The following is a 22,739-nucleotide window of genomic DNA, read 5'->3' on the forward strand; positions in this document are numbered from 1 at the left end:
TGCTTGGTCTATTAGCTCAGGCTTATTATTAACTAAATCTTACAACTTAAGTTAACCCATAATTCTTGTCTATGTTTAGCCACATGGCTTGGTACCTTTTATCAGTAAAATATTCTCATCTTGCTTCCTCTGCATCTGGTTGGTAACTGACTCTTTGCCTTTCTTCTTCCCAGAATTCTCTTGGTCTGGTTTTCCTGTCTTTATTTCTTGCCTGGCTACTGGCCAATATGAGTGACAAATATTTACAGTGTACAAAAGCATTATCCCCTAGTAATTATGGGCCTATATTGGTTCTCTAGAGAAACAGAAAATCCCCCACAGGCATGCCCAGTCATTCAGGTTTTAGTAAATACCAGATGTAGTAAAGTTTACAACCAGTAATAGCCACCATCCTTATGAATACATATGAAAAGTTTCTTAATAAAACACTTGTAAACTAAATCCAAGAACACATCAAAAAGATCATCTACCACAATCAAGTAGGCTTCATGTAAAAGATTCAGGGATGGTTCAACAACTCAAATAAATAAACTAACCCATCACATATAAGGACTGAAAGATAAAAACCAACATGGTTATTTCGTTAGATGGAAAAAAGATCTTAGATGAAATTCTATCTTTTATCTTTTCATGATAAATGTTCTGGAGAGACTAGGGATACAAGGAACATACTTCAACATGACAACATAATAAAGGCAATTTACAGCAATTCCATACCAACTTATAAGAGAAGAAACTCAAAGCATTTTCACTAAACTCAAGAACAAGCCGAGAATGGCCAATCTCTCCATATGTAACCAATATAATACTTGAAGTCTTAATTAGAACAATTGTTGGGGTCCAGCATACTGGTTCATATGTTCCAGGGGAGGTGCATGTGGATTAGAACATTAGACAGAACAGAGATACAAAGGAAATAGACAGAGGTTCAGAATAGAGTCAGGAGGGCAACCCAATGGATACTGAATTTGCCCAAGCTTATTGTTTTATATGCTTATATACCACAATCCAAAAGGGGGAAAGAAGGTAAAAGATTGATTTACCATGATACAAAGAACATACAGAACAATTATCTCTTCAATACCTGAAACGTCAAGTAACTATATCCTGCGTTAAGTATTCTGATGTTTAGTCAGGATATGCAGTGACCACATATTTGGTGGAGCATCTTGTAATCAGCCACACCCTGGGTCAAACCTCTAGTCAACACTTGAAAGAGCAAGAATAGGCCTGAATTCTCCAACCTTTGGTCAAGATGGAATAGATCCACATCCATGGGACCTGAAAAACACTAAGACAAATGAATGACATTGAGGAGATACAAATAGAGAAGGAAGAAGTCAAAGTATCTTTATTTACAAATGATACAACTTTATACATAAAAGGCCCTAAAACCTCCACCAGGAAACTTGTATGGTTGATAAACACTTTCAACAAAGTAGTAGGATATCAACACACAAAAATCAGTAACCTATCTATATACAAATGACAAATTCACAAAGAAATCAGGGGAACAACACATTTCATTATAGCATCAAAATAAAACAAAATATCTTGGAGTAACTCTTACAAAGAAAATAAAAGACATGTATAATAAAAACATTAAGACATTGAAGAAAGAGTTGTGTGTATTGACTCAGGCATTTAATGTAAGTACTCTGGAGGCAGAGGTATCTATGAACTTAAGGCCATCCTTCTCTATATGGTAAGTTCCAGAACAACCAGAGCTACATAGTGAGACCTTGTCTCAAAGAAAAGAAAAGAAAAAAAAGACACTGAAGAAAAAAATTGAAGGCAATATTACAATGAATTGGTGTGCCAACATGGCCAACTAAATCAGCTTAAAACCTGAGAGAATTTGAAAAGGAATTCTAGACACACACACACAAAAACCAGAGTTTAATACAGTTTTTGCTATTTGCTGGTGGCATGCCACACTTCCTTTAAGAGAGGTCTTCCTGATTCAGTGATAGCAGGAAAAATGTGCATTTTTCAAACTGCAGCTTCCTGGGCCATGATGCTAGCACAAACTCTGACTCTTTCCGGAGACCTGTCTATGGAGCATTTAAATGGGTTTCATGAACATAGTGCTAAAGCTTGTTAATGGCAGCACAGACCTACTGCAACCCATCTCTGGATCTGGGGTGGATAGAATGACTCTCAGAGGCAACTCATGGACCTCCTTCAACATGTTGGACTAAGAAGAGTCAAAAGGCAAAGCAGCCTTAGTCATAGTAATGTCTCTTAGCATTTTAAGAAGCCATCCTTGTCAGAAAAATTACAAATTCACAATAAGGACAGATTCAGACATAAAAGACCTCTAAATGAAATACAATGTGTTTAAAAAATGTATATAGGCTTGGGAGAGAGAAGAAAATAAAGAGACAGTAAATGTAATATAAAAGAGTACAGAAAGTCATAGATTAAAGGAGTAAAGATAATAAAATAAATATTAAACTTGTAGAAAAATAATAGAGTAAGAAAAATAAGCCCTGTAAAGATGGAAACTACACAGAGAGTCTGGATATGTATATTATTGTGTTTTCTTTGAACTTTTTTCACTGTGAAGGAGCTAAGTACAGAGAGACATTTTATTGTACACGCTGATAAGATAAACCAACCTAAGGGTCTCTTGACTTTAAAACCTGAGTCTAAGGATATGTTCTTTTGTTCCCAAAGAAGATGAGAACCTATGGATTTCTTCCAGAATAATGTGGTTTGATGGACCAAGACTCCTTGAAAGGTCTCTGTGAACACCCCAAGAATTACTTCGCCCAAAATACAGCAAGAAGACTTTAGATAGAACTATGCCAAATTCCCAAATATTGTCTATAAGTATTTGTTTATATTTAAAGGGGGATATGATATAGAGATGAATACTTTATATTGTATGGATCTTGGTTTATTGTTATAAATTTAAGGTCAATTTTTGTTATATGTCTATTTTGGCTCTTGATTAAGGTATTGTGTTTGTATATCTCATTTAAAAATATAGGTTAGTAGATAGTCATCTATAGTAATCAAGCCATGTTAGTTAGGTTTTCTAGACATATATAGGCATATTTCAGTTAGATAATTTCAAACCCTTCAAAGACCTACGGCATATGGCATTTAAAATGTTTAAAGAACTTAGGACTTTTCATGACATGAGACACATATGCTCCTGGCAGCACCAATTACTTCAAGAGGAAGATGGGCACCAAAAGAGGCTCCTTATGGAGTTTGTTAACCATTTTCACAAGAAACTGCCCTTGCCTGGACTGCTTGATGGTATGCTGTATGAACTGGGCATACAGAACCCACAGAGAAATGATAGCAGAACTTGCCTAAAGGTGAGATGGTCCTTCAGGGTTCCTAGTTCATGAAAGAGTTTGCCAGACATTCTGCAGGACACAGAAAAAAAAAGTTATTGACAAACTGCCAATATAGGTGTAACTGTCTTTGAAATTTCTTGCTTTGTGGAAAAGTCTGTTAGATTCTATGTGCCTATATGCTGAAGATGAATGTTCCAATGATACAGAAGAACTTTGGGTGACTGTTCAGGTAGCGAGATAACTCAGTAATTTCTAGAGTTTTTGCAGCTGCTTACAATGCACTTCCTGTTTACTTAGGTACTATTATATCCTTCGGGATTCTTTGATGGAGTTGAAGAATATACAGTTATAGTTATAGTTTTCCTTAGATATGATAAAAGGTAAAGTAGATATAAATATTGTAACTGTAATTATTGCTTGATACCTATTTTGTTATATGTAATTTACTATGTTGAAATTAAAACCTTCCTTTTTATTTAAACAGAAAAGGGGAAGTGATGTGGAATTCCCCTCTGCATGCTGTGAATACCATTGGTTAATAACGAAATCTGCCTTGGCCTGTGATGGGGTAGAGCAGAGCTAGGTGGGGGAAACTAAACATGAATGCTGGGAAAAGAAAGGTGTAGTAAGAGAGAAGCCTTGTAGCTCCACTGGAGACAGATGCTGGGACTTTACTCCATAAACCACAGCCTCGTGGTGATAAACAGATGAATAGAAATGGGTTAAATTAAGATGTAAGAGTTAGCCAATAGAAACTAGAACTAATGGGCCAAGCAGTGATTTAATTAATATAGTTTCTATGTGGTTATTTCAGGAATCTGAGCAGCCAGGAAAAAACATCTGCCTCCACCAACATCCTACCAGAAGCAATAGACTGATTTAGTGTAATCCCCATAAAAATCCCAAAATAATTCTTCACAGAAATTGGAAACACAATTTTCAATTTCATATATAAATACACAAACTCCACGATAGCCAAAACAATCCTTAATAATGAAAGAACTGATGGAAATATTACTCAGTTGTGTTAAAGAACTGGAATAATAAAAACACTATGGTATTGGCATAAAAATAGACACATTGATCAATGGAATCTATTTGAAGACCCAGACATAAATTCACACACCTATCGACACATAAACTTTGACAACAAAGTCAAAAATACACACTTGAGTAAATATAGAATCAAATGGGCTATCAAACAGGATATCTGTATATAGAAGAATTTAATTAGATACATATTTAACACACACACATAATTCAACTCCAAATGGATCAATGACCTCAGCAGAAGACCAGATACCCTAAATCTGATAGAGGACAAGTGGTAAACAGTCTTGAACTCATTGGAACAGGAAAGGAGTCTGAACAAAATACCAATAGCACAGCCACCAAGAACAACAATTAATAAATGGGACCTCACAAAACTGCAAAGCTCTTGTATGGCAAAGAACACCATCAGTCAGGCAAAGTGGCAGCCTACAGACTGAAAAAAGATTGTTTATCTAATAGATGGTTAGTTTCTAAAATATATAAAATATGTAAAGAACTAACAATTCTGAACATCAAAAAAATCAAATTAAAAAAATGGTACAGAAGTAAGCCGAGTATAAAATATGAAACACAGATGGCTGAAAAACACTTAAGGAAACATTCAAAATTTTTATCCATCAGGAAATGAAAGTTAAAACTACTTTGAAATTTTATCTCTATCTGTCAGAATGACCAAATCAGTAAGACAAATGATAGCACACACTTGTGAGAATTTTGGATAAGGGGAACACGTATTAATTGTTGGCGATAGTGTGGACTTGTATGGCCACTATGGAAGTCAGTGTGGTGGTTCCTCAGGAAACAGGCTAAAGATCCAGTTATGCCACTCTTAGGCATATACCCAAAGGACTCTATGTCCTACTACAGAGACACTTGCTCAACCATGTTCATTGCTGCTCTATTCATAAGAGCCAGAAATTGAAAACAGCCTTGATAGTCATCAACTGTTGAATAATTAATGCAAATGTGGTATGTTTACACAATGGATTTTTTAAAATTTAAATTATGTAAAAAAGAAAGAAAAGAGACAACAAAATCCTGAAAATTTTAGGTAAATGTATGGAGCTAGAAAAAAATTATACTTAGTGAGATAACTCAGATCCTAAAAGACAAATGTTGTGTGTTTTCTCTTATACATGGATGTTAGGTTTTAAGCTTTCAATATGTGTGCTACAATTTTAATATCCGCAGAGGTTAGGTACCATGTAAGGGATTGGGGGAAGGAGAGGATCTTCTAAGGGAGAGTAAGTAGAATATACTGTTATGGAGAGAGACAAAAGGGAAACTGGAATAGCAGAATTAAGTTGGGAGGGAGATGAGAAAGATGAGTAAAAGAGGGAATATGGGGAGGGACAACCAACACTGACGGCCAATTTACAGATCATATGGAAACCTATTACTAGAGAAGCATTGTAAAATATATACATATTAGAAATATAAATGGAGTCACCAAATAATAGGAAGACAATGCCACAATTAAACATCTTATGGCACCAAGTAAAATCTCCAGTGCCAGGAATAGGTTATATCTTGCTGAGTCATTGGTTAAAACAAATGTATTAGGAACCACTCTGCATGTTAGTTTGAGTGAGAACAGCCCCCACAGACTCACATATTTGAATACTGAAGACCTGTTTCGTGGAACATTCTTTGGGAAGGATTAGGAAGTATAGTCTTGTTAGAGACAGTATGGCCTTATTGGATTGTGTCCCTGGAAGTAGGCTTTGAGGTTTCAAAATCTGTGCCAGATCCAGTCTCACTCTCACTCTGCCTACAACTTATAGATCAGATGTGAGCTCCTGGCTACTGCCCCAGTGTCATGCCTGCCCGCTGCCACACTCTCCACCATGATGATTATGGACTTACCTCTGAAACTATAAACAAGGCTCCAATTAAATGATTCCTTTTATAAGTTGCTTTGGGCATTGTCTCTCCTCACAGCAACAGAAGAGTAACCAAGACACCCTCAAATATCACAGGCTGTCTATAACTTGATGGTAAGGTCCTATTTATGAAAATACATCACTGAACACAGAGACATTGAGCTGGTGTCTAACTAGAAGCTTCACCCCTAGTGACTAATGTTCATGACATTGGAAGATACTCTGTGCACCTGGAATAATAGTGGACCACTCTCCACTACAACCCCTGCAATCTACAACCACCTGCCTGCAAGATATGCCAGTGCGATAGTGGCACAAATGTCATGGGAGAGACCAACTGCCTTCTGATTAGATTTAGAACCCACTCCATAAGTTGGAATCCATACCTGACACTACTAAAGTGGCCCAAAACCTGAGACTAGACAGGACATGGGCTTATGGGAAAGCTTAATACTATTATTCTGCTAAAGGAACATAGCCATTAAAAAAAAACTTCTAATGACATACTGCTATACCCATAGATCAGTGCTTCATTCTCTTCACTCAAAGAAGCTTCTTCTTTCAGAAGATAAGAACTAATATAGAAACTCAAGTCTGGACAGCGTGCAGTGAGTCAGATACTTTGGAGTACTTGGTCCTAAATGGGATACCTTCATCAAAGTCCTCCCTCAGGGCTCAGGCATCTATGTAGAAAATGAATGGATCGATTTATACAAACCAGTGGTGATGAACGACTCCAAGGAAACAGTGACTTCCAGGTGCGACAGGTCTAATGCACATATGAACTCACAGAGACTGTGGCAGCGTGTATAATACCTGCACAAGTTCACCCCAGAAAGGGTCCCAGCACTGACAGCGGAAAGTAGGCACAGGTGGCTTCCACAACCCAGAAGCTCTCTGTATTGATATCTAGTAGCAAAGGAAAAGTCAGGCTTTCTTTCCAAGCAAGTCTCACTGGATATATTAACCAAACTTTAGGGCAAGCCCCATACCCAGCAGTAGACAGTCAGCACAAAATTAATTCAGTGGTATTTTTGTAGAGTTTTTGTTTTGCCTTTTTTGTGCATCTATCATCTATCTATCTATCTATCTATCTATCTATCTATCTATCTATCTTTCTTTCTTTCTTTCTTCCTATTTATTTATTATTTTCTTATTGGTCCTTTGCTTGTTTGTTTAGATTTACCTTTTGGTGTTTTCTAAGTTTTTTAAAAAGTCAAGTGTGTTTATAGAATTGAATACATTAATGCTATGGTTCCAATTCTCTTCTGTGCCACTGTGAACTCGTTACCATCTGTCATCCTTTGCTTGATCTAATTACAGCTTTGTTCACACCTACTCCCCACACGGTTAATAGCAGGACTGCTATGTTATAGCCTCCCAAAAGAGTTATGTATAATTTTCATAGATTATTTCTTTATTTTACCCCCCCACACACTCATCCCAGTACCCTCCCCCTACCCCACTCTGTTCCCACTCCCTAATCCATTTCTCTGTTTCTGTTCAGGAAAGGGCAGGTATCCCATGGATGTCAACAAAACATGGCATATCAAGTTGCAGGAAGACTAAGCACCTCCCCCTATAATAAGGCTGGGCAAGGTGCCCTGTAAGGAGGAGTAGGGTCCCAAAGCCAGTAAAAGAGCCAGAGACAGCCCCTGCTCCACTGTTAGGAGTTCCACTTGAGGGCCAAGTTGCACAACTGTAACATATATGCCGAGTGCCTGGGTCAGTTCCTTTCAGGCTCCCTCGTCAGTTTAGTCTCTGTGAGCCCCCATGAGCTCAGATTAGATACCTTCCTCCCTCTCTTCTGCAGGATTCTCCAAGCTCCTCCTAATGTCTGACTGTGAGCCTCTGCATCTGTTTCCATCAGTTGCTAGATGAAGCCTCTCTGATGATAATTGGGCTAGGCACCAATCTATGAGTTTAGCAGAATATTGTTAGGCATCATTACATTGGTTTGGTTCTATAGTAGATCTCTGGGTCATCCAGCCTGTGGGTACTGGTGATCTAGGCAGTGTGTATATGTGGTGGGGAGTTCTATTCTCCTGGCATAGGTTTTAGGCTAGAGCAATCTGGCCAATCTCTCAATCTCTAGGCATCCTTTACCCCAGCATATCCCATAGGCAGGACAGACTGTAAGTTGAAGATGATGTGGCTGGCTTGGTTTTCCAGTTCCTTCACTTAAAGTCTTTCTTAGCCAGAGGAGATCGCCAGTTCAGGCTATGTACCCACCATTGTTAGGAGTATTATCTGGGGTCGTCCTTGTAGATTCCTGGGAGATTTCCTTGCACCAGGTTTTTACCTGACCCCAAAATGCCCTCCCCACTTTCTAGTAGTCTCTTTTAGTACTCTACCCATTCATCCCCCCTACAACTTGGTCCCTTCATATTCCTATACTCACCCTCCCCCAGTCCACTCAGGAAATCTCTTCTATTTCCCCTTCCCAGGGCAATCCGGTGTCCCTCTTGAGCCCTTTTTGGTTACCTGGTCTCTCTGGGACTGTGGATTGCAGCATAGTCATCCTGTATTTTACAGCTAATGACCACTTATGCCTGAGTACATACCATGTTTGTCTGTCTGGGTCTGGATTATCTCCCTCTTTTTCTAATTCCATCCATTTGCTTTCAATTTTTTTTGATGTCATTGTTTTTATCAGCCCAGTGATACTCCGTTGTGTAAATGTATCACAATTTCTTATCCATTCCTTGGTTGGGGGAACTTTCACATATAAATTTCAAGTTGTTCTTCAGAATTTTTAAGGACTTTTTTTGTGTACGTCATGTACGTATTTGTGTGTGGACACCCAGGTGTGCTTGGGTGCATCTACACAGAGGCCAAAGCCATTGTATGATCCTTTCTGTCACTGTCTCAGTCCATTAAGGCAGTCTCCTCTGAATCTGAAGTTAGGCTACCAGGCAGTAAGGGCCAGCTAGCCTCCTGCCTCTGCACTCTGAAGTGCTGGGGCTATAGAGGGGTAGCACTATACCCATGTTTTAAATGTGGGCTTTAAGCATTTGAAATAAGGTCCTCATGCTTGAGAAAATACTTTACCCACAATTCACCCCCCCAACCTCATAACTTTATATAAGCAGAAGGTTTTCTAGCTCTTAAAGTGAGCGTGAGATGTTAACTGGGCTGAAATGATAAGACATGCTGGTAAGTTCCCCATGCTTTTTTATCAGTAGTAATTGAATTCAGTGGATCGTTAAAAAAGGATGTGAAGATAGGAGGGCCCTGCATTGGGGAGAAATTGGGGGTTAATATGATCGAGGTTTTATACATGTATATATATATATGAAATTGTCTAAGAATAAATAAAAACACTAAAAATTAGTAAGGCTTGTCTGAGTCATGTATTTGTTCAGGAAGTAACTGCCTGCTTTGTACTAAGTTATTTTAGCTATGTCGTGACAGCCAGGCGTGATGGCTCATATCTTCAATCCCAACACCCAGGAGGCAGGAGGAGTTAGAGGAGCTTCAGCCTGAGCTTCTATACCCTGCCTTAAGCAAACAAGAGGGAAGGAGAGATGCCTCAGGAGTTGAGAGCACTTATGGCACTGGCTATAATCAGAGATCACAATATCAACACATTTGGTGGTTCACACATACTTGAAACTCCAGGTCCAAGAGATCCACTGTTCCTTTTGAACCTCCATGTCACCTGTACATACATACATGTGACTACATACACACAGACATATATAAATCTTTAAAAATTAAACAAAAATGCTGTAATGATAATCTACCATACACAAGGCACTGGAGTTCATTTGAAACACTCAAAGGAAAGCAAAATTTTGGAACCAGAGTTTACTGTCTAGACCAGTAGTTCTCAACCTGTGGGTCACGACCCCTTTGGGAGATAGGACAACCCTTTAACAGGGGTCACCTAAGACCTTCGGAAAACACAGATGTTTATATTACGATTCATAATAGTAGTAAAATTACGGTTACAGAGTAGCAACAGAAATAATTTTACGGTTGGGGGGTCACCACAACATGAGAAACTGTATTAAAAGGTCACAACATTAGGGGTCTAGACTGAAAACAGAAAACAGGCAATCATAATACAATGTACAATACTAAAATATAGAGTGCCTTTTAAATTGACACAAAATTACACACACTTAGGGGCATGATTATGTATACATTGTACGATGATCAAATAAGGAAACTAATTTCCCTCTCCGTGAACATTTTGTTGTTAGAGATATTCCTTGTACTTTATAAAATGACACCAAGTTTAGTCACCTTATTGTGCTACAGAACGTTATTCTTTATAGATCACAACTGAAACTTCAAAGAGTAAAAACTCTCAGCCTAAGGAACTAGAATTTTATGCATTTTGGTTCCTGCTGTGTGTTTGTTTTGTAAACAGATATTTGCTCAAAATGAAGAGGCATGTAAGACATTAATAAAGAAAACTAAGGCCAACTTTTTGGATTGTTGCATTTTAGTCTAATGCTATTAAATTATTTTATTTCCAATTAAAAAAATTTTAGTGGTACAAAAATAGTATCCTGATACGAGGAAAGAAGGCAAGCAGTATTTTTGGATCTCCAGTTTTAGTCATGGACCCATGCTACTTGAAATCATTCATGTCTCTTCCCATGAGAGCAAGCCGCAATAACATCCAGAAACCCAAGTGAAGCATCCTTTGTGTGCTCCTTGTCATGAAATGTAAGAGGGATCCTGACTTTGAACCATACTGGAAGGTAGAAAAGACAGGACAAATTAGAGTTCCATGTTAATGCTGATACCAAACACCTGTTGTTTACAGATAAGAACAGTGGTTCCCAGCCTTCCTAATGCTGCAACCCTTTAATACAGTGGTTCAGGCTGTGGTGACCCCAAGCGTAAAACTACTTCATTGCTACTTTATAACTGTTATTTTGGGTACTAATATGAATCGTAATGTAAATATCTGATATGGAGGATATCTGATCTTCTATCCCCAAAATGTTGAGACCCACAGGAAAAGAATGAACAGTGAGCATATTAGCTTCCATGTGGCCACACAGCCACTTAAGCAGACATAACCCTGTGCTGTCCTGATGACTGTCATTCTGCAAAACGTTATTTTCCCACATTGAATCCCCTGTGGATATATGCAGAAAGTTTATGAGAATGTAAATCTATCTCTTACACTGAGAATTGTGAAGCAATAAAACTCTCATCAAACACACCAGAATGACCATTAACAAGAGAGCAGTCACACTTTCTAGAGTTAACTTAAAGAACGTTCTCCCAGATGGACACGTGTAGAACTCCGAGTACTTCTGTAGGTTGTGAAGGCAGAAATCCATCTCCCCTGTTTATCACTTGATCATGTCTTTTGTTCTACAGGGGGCTCATTATTGGAGATTACCCGCAAGAACTCTCACAGCCCACCCAGAGCGATGACGAGAAATGCCCTCTCTCCCTTTCCAGTGGGTATGTGTACTTGCATTAGATTTTAATTCTAGTGACATTTTTGTTTTAGCAATACTTCTAAAGTATTGTCTAAAATGGTGAAAAATAAAACCTTTCATGACCATCAAGAAACAAAATCATGTGCTCACACATGGTATACATTTGATGTATTCTTTAGCCTAATATTGTTGCTCCTTTATAACTTCTGAGTCAGGGGCCATTGAGGTCGTGTCAAACAACGGCCTTGGGTGGGTGTCCTAGGTTCCCAACAACCCCAGATGTCTCCCTGTAAAGGAGCCTGAATATCGCTGATGAGAAGAGCTAGTTTCAGTTTGGAGATTTGGTAAGGAAGCCCCAACTATCTCCTTGTAGATTCAGAAAACATGAAAGAATAGAATATTCAGAATTTCAAGTTCATTGGTTACATTGTTTATCACTTACCTCATCTTTTACAACTTTTGAATAAAATATTAAAAGTAATTTTAAACCACTTACAGTAGGAGCAATAAAACCATTTAAATATCATCTTAGTATTATTTAGAAAATTTATTGATTTGAACCCTGATGTCCATGGTGTAAAATATTTTTGTCACTTGAACATGAAAGATAACATGCTACTCTGTGGCTATTAATGGTCTAATCATTACCTTAATTAGGGTTAGCTTGAATCTTTTTTTTTCCCTTGGAGAAGGGTCTTGCTTTCTATGAGTTTATTCAGATACACAGAAAACAATAAAAGGTAGGTAGATTTCTATGTCTGGTGTTACCCTATGCTGGATAGTTTTATGTTAACTTGACACAAGCTAAAGTTATCTGAAAGGAGGGAACTTCAATTAAGAAAATGTCTCTATAAGATTGGTCTGTAGGCAAGTCAGTAAGACATTTTCTTCATTAGTGATTGATGGGGAGGGCCCAGCCCATTGTGACTAATTCCATCCCTGGACTGGTGGTCCTGGTTCTGTAAGAAAGCAGGCTGAACAAGCCATAAGAACGACCCAGTAATCAGCACCCCTCCGTGACCTCTGTATCAGTTCCTGCCTCCAGATTCCTACCCTGTTGGAGTTTCTGTCCTGGCTTCCTTTGATGATAAACAGTGATACAAAAGTGCAAGTTAGATAACCCCTTTCCTCCCTGTCTTAATCAATGTTCTATCGCAGTGACGAGACACCACGTCTGCAACACTTATGAAAGAGCACATTTAAGTGAGGCTTGCTTACAGTTCCAGAGTTTAATCCACTATCCTCACGGCAGATAAGCATGGTGGCATGCAGGCAGACAAGGTAGCTGACAATTCTATGTCTGGATAGAAGGCAGAGGAGCCTGGGATTGGCTTGGCCTTTTGAAACCTCAAAGCCCACCCCTAGTACACACTTCCTCCAACAAGGCCGCACGTCCTAATCCTTTCAAATAGTGACACTTTCTGGTGACCAAGAATTCAAATATATGAGCCAAAGGGGGCCATTCTTACTCAAACCACCACATTCCCCAACTTGCTTTTTGGTCAGGGTATTTCATCATAGCCATAGAGCCCTAAGTTAGAACTAGAATTGCGGGATACTAATGTGACAGATGTGACCATGTTGTTTTTGGGTGTGGGGGGATTGTAGACAGACTTTGGGACTTGGCTAAGAAGAGCCATTGAGTATTCTTCCAACACTTGGTGAGCTATTTTGTAGCTTGGAAGATAAGAATGTTGAGGGCAATGCAGATGATAGAGGCCGGACTGGTGAAGTGTCAAGGGGAAGTTTAAAGACACTATCAGGGCCATTTGTTATTTTGAATTAAGATTCTGTGGTTCTGGTTAGCTGGGGCTGAAGAATTCAGCTGTGGTTAACAAGATACCAGAACTACTGAAGTGAAATCTTTGCTTTGCTAGGATGCTTGACGCTGGTTGGTTGGAGCTAAGAAATTAGCGATGATTAGGAAGAGACCAGCATGACTGAGGCAAAATCTTTGGGTAAGTGTTTCCTGAGAGAGTCAGCACACAGCTGTTTTAGAGGCAGCAAAGACTGTACCTCACAGTGGCAGCTGAAATTAGTACTGTGAGAATTACCCAGGTGGGACTGGTCTTGAAGGTATGAAGGAGTCATGAAAAGTAACTGAGGCTTGGCACTCTGAAAGACCAGAAGAGGTCACTGGTGAAGGCGTAGCCTCAGCTGAAGGCACAGGATTGAAAAGGCCATACAGTGAAGTTGAAGCTTGTCACCATGAAGACAGCCTATGAGAGGCTATTGGTGGAAGAGCAGCTCAGTCCCATAAGCTTAATTAGGGTTTGATAAAGGTTTTCTAGTTCAAGTTGTTGTTGATTGAATTCCTGATCCTACCTGCACTTCTCAAGTGCTGGGTTTCAGAGGGACTCCCCGACTCAGGTCAGTATTGATATTCTTGTTCGCGCATCCGTAAAACGGTGCTATTAACGCCTCTCTAGGTTCTGAGATTAAAGACTATGTACTATGCCAATAACCACCCCTGGGGTGATTTGTACAAGCAGATTCTATAGTGAGAGACAGGAGGTAAACACTGAGCTCCCTCAGAAACAACTTGTCAGCTTCCTAACATGATTAAGTCCAACAGCTGCACCTGACTTTTGAGATTAACACAAGCTTCACCAGCAAAACTGTTCATTGGCCAGTTTCCAGTTGGTTAAATGTGAAACTCAGGGTTAAAAACTCCACTGCAAGGACCGAGACGTGATACAGCCCTCTAGTTCAGCTCTGTGTTGCCACTGGGTAATTTAAGAATGTGACTTATAAACCAGGTGGTGGTGGTGCACACCTTTAATACCAATTTAGGAGGCAGAGGCAGAGGAGGCAGAGGCAGAGGAGGCAGAGGCAGAAGAGGCAGAGGCAGAGGCAGAGGCATCTCTGTGAGTTTGAGACCAGCCTGGTCTACAAGAGCTAGTTCCAGGACAGGCTCCAAAGATACAGAGAAATCCTGTCTCAAAATACAAAAACAGCACCACCAACAAAACCCAAACAAAAAAAAAATGACTTCTACTTCATTATATTGACAATACAATAGGAAACATATATGACAGGTTGTAATTTTCTCTTGACAGGCAGAATCATTGTAAATCTTTTATCAAACTACTTTAGGATTCTGGTTCATAAGAACCAATTCGGGGGCCAGTGAAATGATTCAGATAAAAGTATCCTCCAAGCTTGACTACCTGAGTTGAAGCCCCAGCACCCACATGGTGCAAGGAGAGAATCAACTCCACAAAGCTGTCCCATGACTACCCCCATGCTATGCCCCTCCCCCACACAAACAGAAGGTAGATTCATCAGTTAGGCATTTCTGTGGCTGCACACTTGCCTGGCAAGCACAAGGCCCTGGGCTGGTTACAGTTATAAGCAATTCTTTAAGGTAAGGATGGAAGCATTCTATGCTTCTAAAGCAGACACTGTCTTGCTTGCCTCAATTCTGTTCCAATTCTAGAGAACCAAAGCTCAAGCCTTTAGGGCTTACCAAATTTCCCAGGGCAGAAATAACTGAATGTACCTTGAAAGGTGTCTCTAAACTTAGACGGACATAATTGGCTTCCCATTCCTGACCTACTGGAGGTATCTCGCTTCTCTGAGAAATTCAACTACTTTGAATATTAAGTGCCTCCAAAAATAAAATGTAGTTACATAAGATATTTCAACATTTTCTCTTACGACCAGACTCTTGAGACAAAAACATTCATTCAGACAGACACCCTCCCACTCCAGCAAACTGAGTTTTGTGGTAAACCGTCAACATTTTATTTTATTATTGATGTAAGCATGTGATGTCAAAGTAATGGAGGTAATTTTACACACTCAGAATTTTCTAAGTACTTAAGCTTACCACTGACCTTGAAATAAACATTCCGAAGGACTAATCCTTAAATGAACGGGATGAGAAGCAGGACTCAGGCAGTGACTTCAGTTGTCAATCTACACTGAGATATTTTGCTGAAATTCTGATACAGCAGTTATAAGTGTGAATCCAGCCTATCTCATGGACTTAGCCTGACAGAAGCAAGACAAGTCTTTTTGTAAGTTTACATGTAGTTTCCACAGATGCTGCCTTAGACCTCTTTCTAATGTACATGTCATCCTGACTCTGGTTGCATGTACTACGCTTTAGAGCCATCTAGGTCCATAGGTAGAAGAACACACACATACTGGCATGGCAGTTGGCAAGAGCAGACTGTAAAAGCAAAGCCCGGCTGTGCTGGTGCAGCCCTGTGGGAAATTCTCCTCCAGAAAGAAGATCAGAAAAGACCTGCTAAGGAGAGCAGTGGAAGAAGAGTCAAGCAGGCAGAAGTGAACCACTGTTCTTCCCCGGCTTCTCTTCCTTGTTTTAAAGGTATACAGTATTACGAGAACTCAGTAGTCACACTTTCAACAATCATGGTCTAATGTTGCTCCGCTTCTTCTTGCTTCTTATTTTGACGTATTGTCCTTGCTGCCTGTGGTATCATGTTAGGGATCCCGTCAATGATTGGATATGCTATTCCCAACTCTTCATTAATCAATTCATTTGTTGATGCTTCATATCTGAGGGAGAAAAAGAACACAACGAACTGTGAGAAATCAAAGGTCAGAAGATCTTGATAATCAATAAATAGACCATCCATCCAATTCTTGATAGCTACTCCTCCAGCAGTTTTCGTCTTACATGCACTAAGTCAACCCAACCATTTCTCTTATAAAGCCATGTTACAATCTGTAGTTATTCCCACTAGAATCAGTAATTTCTCCTATTATCTTTTATAAACTTCATTCCCAAGCTATGCCTTAACATTTTCATACTACTTAGAAAAGATGTCTACATTTTATGCCAGTATTCCTTCCTTGCTATGGTCAACCCCAAAACACTCCAAAGGGAAGAAACAAAAACTTCCTCTGTTGATGTAAATGCTAGGGAGACTTTTATGGGATAACAGAAAGAAGTCACTGAGAATCAACACATACAAATAAAAGCCTGGACGGCGAGAGGGCACAAAGGAAGGAAGTCTGGAAAACAGCAAGTCCACAGTGAGCTAGCTACACAGGTAGACAGTAAAGCAAATGGTGATTTCAAGATTTAAGGAAACCGAACAAGTTCTTTACTACAAAGGAACCAATCTAGAAGGTGAAAATGATGGTAAAAATCACTAGTAACATGCAATCTGAAGATAACCACGTTTTATCATTTATGCATCTTATCAATGCTGTCTATTATTCTGTTTCTGGAGTCTGGAACTGTGGGTTTATTTCCTCCCCAAACCAGCTGGAGGTTAAAATGTAATGAAAACCAGCTAGGCCACAACTAAAACCATGGGACAATGCACAGTCAGATCAAGAGTGCCAGACATCAGGTGTACAGGTACGGCACTTCACAAGACTCTGGAAGATACTATAATTTTTTATTCTGTATTAAATAGTGAATAGTTCTGGATTTCTCCCGAGTCTCTATGGTTCATATGCGTGGCCAAACACTGGAAACAAGAGATGGGGGTGGGGTGGGGAGGGGCGTTCACTCCTGTAATCTGCTCTCAGGGAGCTGAGACAGGAAGAGTACCACAACTTGCTAGCCTGGGCTACATAAAGAGTTCCAGGAAGGGCCAGACAAAATATCCAAACCTGTCTCAAAACAAACAAACAAAACAAAACAACAACAAAAAACAAAGATGAAAAAGGCTGGGAAGATGTAGGTAGGTCAATAAAGTATTTGCCCTGTACACGCAAGGAACTAAGTTCTGATCCTCAGTAAGTATGTAAGCTTATTCCTGTGCAGTGATGTGACGCCCCAGCTCAATTCGCCCCAGGTTCTGAGATCCCTTCCTAAAATAAAATGGGGAGAAACTGAGGACAACGAATGCACGGTGACCTTTGGCTTCTGACGCAGCGCGTGAACTCTCACACACAGAAAAAGGAGACAGAAGGAAGGGAGAGACACGGCGGGGGCAAGGGGAGGAGAGGAAAGGGGAGAAGAGAGTGAGAAAGAAAGAAAGGAAGAAAGGTCCAGACGCTGGCCCTGATACTCTGCTTCAACAGGTTCTGGAGACGCCAGTCTGAAAAACCCTGTCTTTCTTGAAGACCCTGTGGTCCAGGACTGACTGTAAGGAGCAGCCACTGCAGAGCCCGAGAAACGCCCGGCTCCCGTCACGGGCGGGCCTGACCCCAGCAAAAGGGCAGCCCGGCGACCCGCAGCCAGGGAGTGGGCTCTGGACCTGCTGGCTGTGGCCGCTGGGCCACCACCCTTTCCCGGGGTACAGGCGGCCGGCGACTCTCACCTGAGCGGCTTCTTGGAAAGCGGACACACGAGGAACTGCAGCAGCGCGGGGTGGAAGGTGCGGGGCTCCTCCGCCTTGTCGCTCCGGTCAGCGAAGGACCTGACCCCAGGCGCCAGCAGATACCTCCCGGCGACCGCAGACGGTGCGCGCGGCCCCCGCAGCGCCGGGGTGAGCCTGCTGCACGCGGTGACTAGCATGACCGCGCCGAACTCCTACGCAACTCGCTTCTCCCGCACCGACCCGCCGGGTCACCCTGGCCAGGCCCCGCCCCCTCTGCGCCCTGCCGGATGCAGCCCCAGCGCAGCCAGCGCTGCAGCTGTGGTTCCGGGAGCAGGACTGACGTTCCGGGGTCAGTGACTGCGCCTTCGCTTTTACGAAACTGTGAACCAAACCACTGCTCATTCGGGTGTCCAACTTTTCTGTAAGGCTATCACAGATGCCAGGGGCTGGACTCCGGTCACACAGTGCTAGGCTTCGACTCGGGTGGTTATGTTCAGAGTCTTCAAGCACAGGCGTACTGTGTTAGAAGCAACAGCTTGTTTAATGTTAATCCTTTTTTTTGTTTCCGTGCCCATTCAGAAATTTAAGAACCTGAAAAGAATGGCTTTGTTCTCGTACTCTGTAAGCCGTGAAGGCTTTTAAAACCTAGGTTTGTTAACTGTGACTACCGTGATAAAGCACAACTAATTCATTCCTGTAGGCCGACTAGCTCTTCTCAACCTGTGAGTGGAGACTCTGTGGTCCAGTGACTTTTTCGCAGGGGTTGCCTAAGACCGTCGGAAAATACATTACATGACGATTCATAGAAAAATTACAGTTTTGAAGTATAAATGAAAATAATTTTATGGTTGCACAGGTGTGTGGGGGGGTCACCACAACATAAAGAACTGTGTTAAAAGGTCACAGCATGAGGAAAGTTGAGACCCACAGCTGTAAGAAGGCTGTCTGGGAAAGGAAGCAGACATATGTCCCTTAGTCAAAGGGTCTACTAGCTTGGGTTTTGACTCCAACTTCACATGGGCGTGATGCCTGTTTGATTTCCCTTATGCAGTTGGGAGGTAGGCAAGAAGTTGGGCCCAGACAGTTCCACATTTCTAAGACAGACAACTCAATTTCCTTATTGGTATAATAAAATAATTCAGTTTCCTTATAGGTATAGTAAGATCAATACCTGTCCTGACTATGAACTGAAGTTGGGGTGAGCATTGGGGGGACCCTTCTCTATTTAAGATTCTATAAGACTAGCCTGCCATGGTGGTGCACACATTTAATCCCAGAACTCAGGAAGCAGAGGCTGCCAGGTCTCTGAGTTTGAGAGTGTGAGGCTAGCCTAAGCAACACAGAGAAACCCCGTCTCCAAAGAAAAGAAAAGGATTCTACAAAGCTGGTGGACAGAATAGAACCCTCCATGATTGTGGAGAATTGGAATGTTCCAGGCCCTGAGCCAGATTCTCTTCAGCTGTCTTTAGATGCCTTATTAGCCATTCACTGCCTACCTCTGCGTCTGACCTAACATTCCGTTGGGAATGTACTACCAGCCCACTGTCAGCTAATGTGAAAGAGAATTCCCAGAAGGAAGCTTGTGCCTGCGCAGACTGGCTGACCAGTTAGAGCTTCAGAGATGGGAAGAAGCTGGAAGGCCTCAAGTCCAGAGCCATGTGTATTGGGAGCATCTTTGGCCCCCTTAGGAGCCACTTATTACTCTCCTCTGTACATGACCTGACACCTTTGTGGCCAAAAGAATATATGAACATAGCCCTAGTTTCCACCCATCAGAAGGATCTGCCAGACAACAGCTAGGGTCTATCACAGTTTTCCTTGCTTGACTGTAGCCCACCTGCCTGATATACCCACTAATATATTTTATGAACTTTAAAAAAAACTTCTAATAAAGATCATAAAATTGCTACTGAGATAGGATTAGAGGGACATAGGTAGGCAGGAAAAATGAAAATGGCTCCCTAAGATGGTGGCTTCTTCTTCCCAGACAAAAGTGGACTGGGTGGTAGTGGCACACACCTTTAATCCCAGCACTTGGGAGGCAGAGGCAGGTGGATCTCTGTGAGTTTGGAGCTGGTCTGGTCTATAAGAGCTAGTTCCAGGACAGGCTCCAAAAACTACAGAGAAATACTGTCTGAAAAAAAATTTAAAAAGGACAGCATAAGGGTATGTATTTAAACAGAACCAGTAGAGGAAAAGGGAGAACCCAAAAGCCTTATAAAACACCCAACTGAGGGCTTAGCGCATTCCCAGCTTCTGGGCTTCTCCATCCTAAAGGGAGCTCTTTGCAGTAAAGCTGTCACTTTTGCTTTCTCCACAGCTCTGCCTTGTCTTTCCCTGACATTCAACTCCTTGTCATCCCATAGAATGAACTCAGAGACTCCCTAAATGACTACCAGCACCCCATTACATCTCTTGGAGGTTCGCCTGTGATTTGAGAAGACCTCTACTCAAGATAGCTATACCTTACTAAAAACTACAATGGACTCAGAAATGGTCATGATCTTCTGGCATTCCAAGGGCCTTTTTGGAGTGAGGGAATCCGGTGACCATGATTGACATGGTTTGAACCCCAGGTCAACCCCCACCTCTACTGGGAGTAAGGAGAGTAGGGCGATCTGGCTCTGATACAACAGCACGCTTTGAACTCAGATGACTAAATGGAGTCTCCTTCAAAAACTAGGGCGGGACTATCAGAACTCAAGAGATATTGCAAACTGGACCCTGAGAAAACAAACATGTTTCCAGAGAGGGAAGAGGGCAGATTTCTCACTTGATAGACCTGGAAAGGTCTGTGGGGAAAGTAATTTCTTGATTGATCCCCTAGCTTTTGAGCCTCTGAGAATGAATGGATGAGGGTAGGCCTCTGGGGATAGGCTGTCTGGGGGGAAGGAGCAACTCACTCAGTTCTCTGTTTCTCAAGCCGTTCTAGCACATAGTGAGTCCTGAAGATTTCTGATGTACTGAAAAGAAAGTGATGGCAAGCGTGCCTTGGAGGTGGGTCGTGCCTGGAATCCAAGTGGGGGCGGCTAAGAGTGAGCTACTGTGTAGGAAATCTTTTCTGGCTGCTGGCACTCCTGAGGGGCCTTAGCTGCTGTGGCAAACCCACATGGCTACTGAAAACTTGTCTTTGCTCTTCCTTAGAGCTCTCAAAAAGTACAAATGTTTCCACTTAAAGCTTTGTCACTATATGTGGCATGTGAAGGAAAGGACATAGGTGTCAGGAAGAGGGCCTCATTTAGCTGGATTGTCTGGCAAATGACAACTCTGACCTTACAAATAACCCCCCCCCCCCGCACACACCCTTTCTTCAGCCCGGGCTCCATCGTGTCCCTGAGTGTGTGCAAAGGTCTCTGCTGTCTTTGCAAAAGACACTGGGCTCTGGAGGTCCCCAAGCTGATGTGGGAGTGTGGAAGAAAATGGCAAGGATTGTTAACAGTAAGGCTGTGGGTGGGGTGCAGCAGAAGGCTTGCTCAGCATGTGCTAAGGCCTGGGTTCTAGTCCCAGCACTGAATAAAACAAGTTGCAGCTAACGTCTCCACAGTCTGGGTGTAGGCTATGTGCCAGCTGAACAGACTTCTTGCTCGGTGAAGTTTACATGGATGCTGTGGGTCCCTGTGTTTCCTAACCATTGCCAATAAGGGAAGCATCCTCCAGAAGCAATGGGCATGGGGTGCACAAGTTGTAGCAGAAACCACTCATTGGGGTTAGGCTGGGTGTGGTGGCACATGCCTTGAATCCCAGCACTCAGGAGGCAGTCACAGACAGATTTCTGTACATTTGAGGCCAATCTAGACTACAGAGCAAGTTCTAGGACAGCCAGGGCTATACCGAGAAACCCGGTCTTGAAAAACTGATACCCCAAACCCCAAAACAAAACAAAAACAAAAAACAAAACAACAACACTGGAGTCTGAAGTCGGACTTCTGGTTTCAGAGCACCTTGGGTGGTTCTCCTTGCACATGCTCACTTTCTATGGCTATGAGGGGGTTGGTGGTGTCCAGTTTCACTAAATAAATCCATTACTCTGCCCCCAGTGCAACCTTCCCATCACAAACCCCACTCCTTAGCCTTTCCAGCCTGGTTGCTATGGCAAGGGGAAGTTGGAGGATACCGTTGTCCTAGTAGCGAAGAGTGCCGTTGCAGTTACCCACTGGCTGAACCATGGGCCCGTCTATTCTGATGATCCTTAAGACTCTGGCCACTGTCCTCTCAATTAGATACTCCCTACTATACAGGTCTTTTCCTGTTGAGGATCCAACCTCTCTGTGACTGATATGCTTCCTACAAGAAATTAAATGTCAAATCAAGAGGTTTGAGGGTTGGTGGCATCAAAATTATCTTGGATGTAGAGGTATAGGGGATCTAAACTTGAATCAGAGACAAGAGAGTAATATGCCCTGAAGAAAAACCAAAAAGAAAAAAGAAAAAGAAAACTGGGATGTGACAGGAGACTGAGCCACGTGTTGGTGTGGAAATCCCACCACCTGCTCTGGCCTCTACCCTGGACAGGCTAGACTGCACCCATTGTCCCTTGTTAGCAGGTGGTCTAGGTAGGGAAAGAGCAACCTTGACCCAAGACCTCTCTATCTTTCCTCCTCCATCTCCTGGTAGATGGGACAGACTGGTTCCAAGATCCCTCCAATGTCTCCACTCAGCACCCTTGTCCAACAAAGCTCAGAATTAGGCCCTCAACCCAAAATCTCTGTCTTTCTTTTGTCAGAAGACATAGCTCTTAGCTGATGACAAATGAATAAATAAATAAAATGGCCACCTCAATGCACCCTCAGTTATAATACTATCCTTCAAATGGATCAATAATGCAAAAGA

General features: G+C 41.7%; 2 protein-coding genes across 2 annotated transcripts in view; both read right to left on the reverse strand.

The window, feature by feature from the left end:
• The window catches only part of Ppm1k (protein phosphatase, Mg2+/Mn2+ dependent 1K), a 156,914-nt gene extending 141,366 nt beyond the window's left edge, over nt 1–15,548 (reverse strand). Inside the window, exon 1 of the mRNA XM_026785843.1 lies at nt 15,501–15,548. The gene's annotated coding sequence lies outside the window, so the exon portion shown is untranslated. The remainder of the gene's footprint in view (nt 1–15,500) is intronic.
• On the reverse strand, nt 15,390–18,189 carry Pyurf (PIGY upstream reading frame). The gene is made up of 2 exons (XM_005360887.3): nt 17,910–18,189; nt 15,390–16,188 (listed from the first exon to the last, which is right to left on the reverse strand). Exons 1-2 carry the CDS (start codon nt 18,104–18,106, stop codon nt 16,047–16,049), a joined length of 339 nt encoding a protein of 112 aa, XP_005360944.1. The 5' UTR covers nt 18,107–18,189; the 3' UTR covers nt 15,390–16,046.
• Nucleotides 18,190–22,739: the final 4,550 nt, after the last annotated feature.

Source organism: Microtus ochrogaster, linkage group LG3 (assembly GCF_000317375.1).
Source record: "Microtus ochrogaster isolate Prairie Vole_2 linkage group LG3, MicOch1.0, whole genome shotgun sequence".
NCBI classification, from domain to species: Eukaryota; Metazoa; Chordata; class Mammalia; order Rodentia; family Cricetidae; genus Microtus; species Microtus ochrogaster.

What these genes read in the sequence shown, in the direction of transcription:
- Pyurf (XM_005360887.3), bottom strand. Translation starts at nt 18,106, where the DNA reads ATGCTAGTCACCGCGTGCAGCAGGCTCACCCCGGCGCTGCGGGGGCCG. An exon ending in CTTTCCAAGAAGCCGCTCAG is followed by an intron (nt 16,189 to 17,909) that starts GTGAGAGTCGCC and finishes TTTCTCCCTCAG; the next exon opens with ATATGAAGCATCAACAAATG.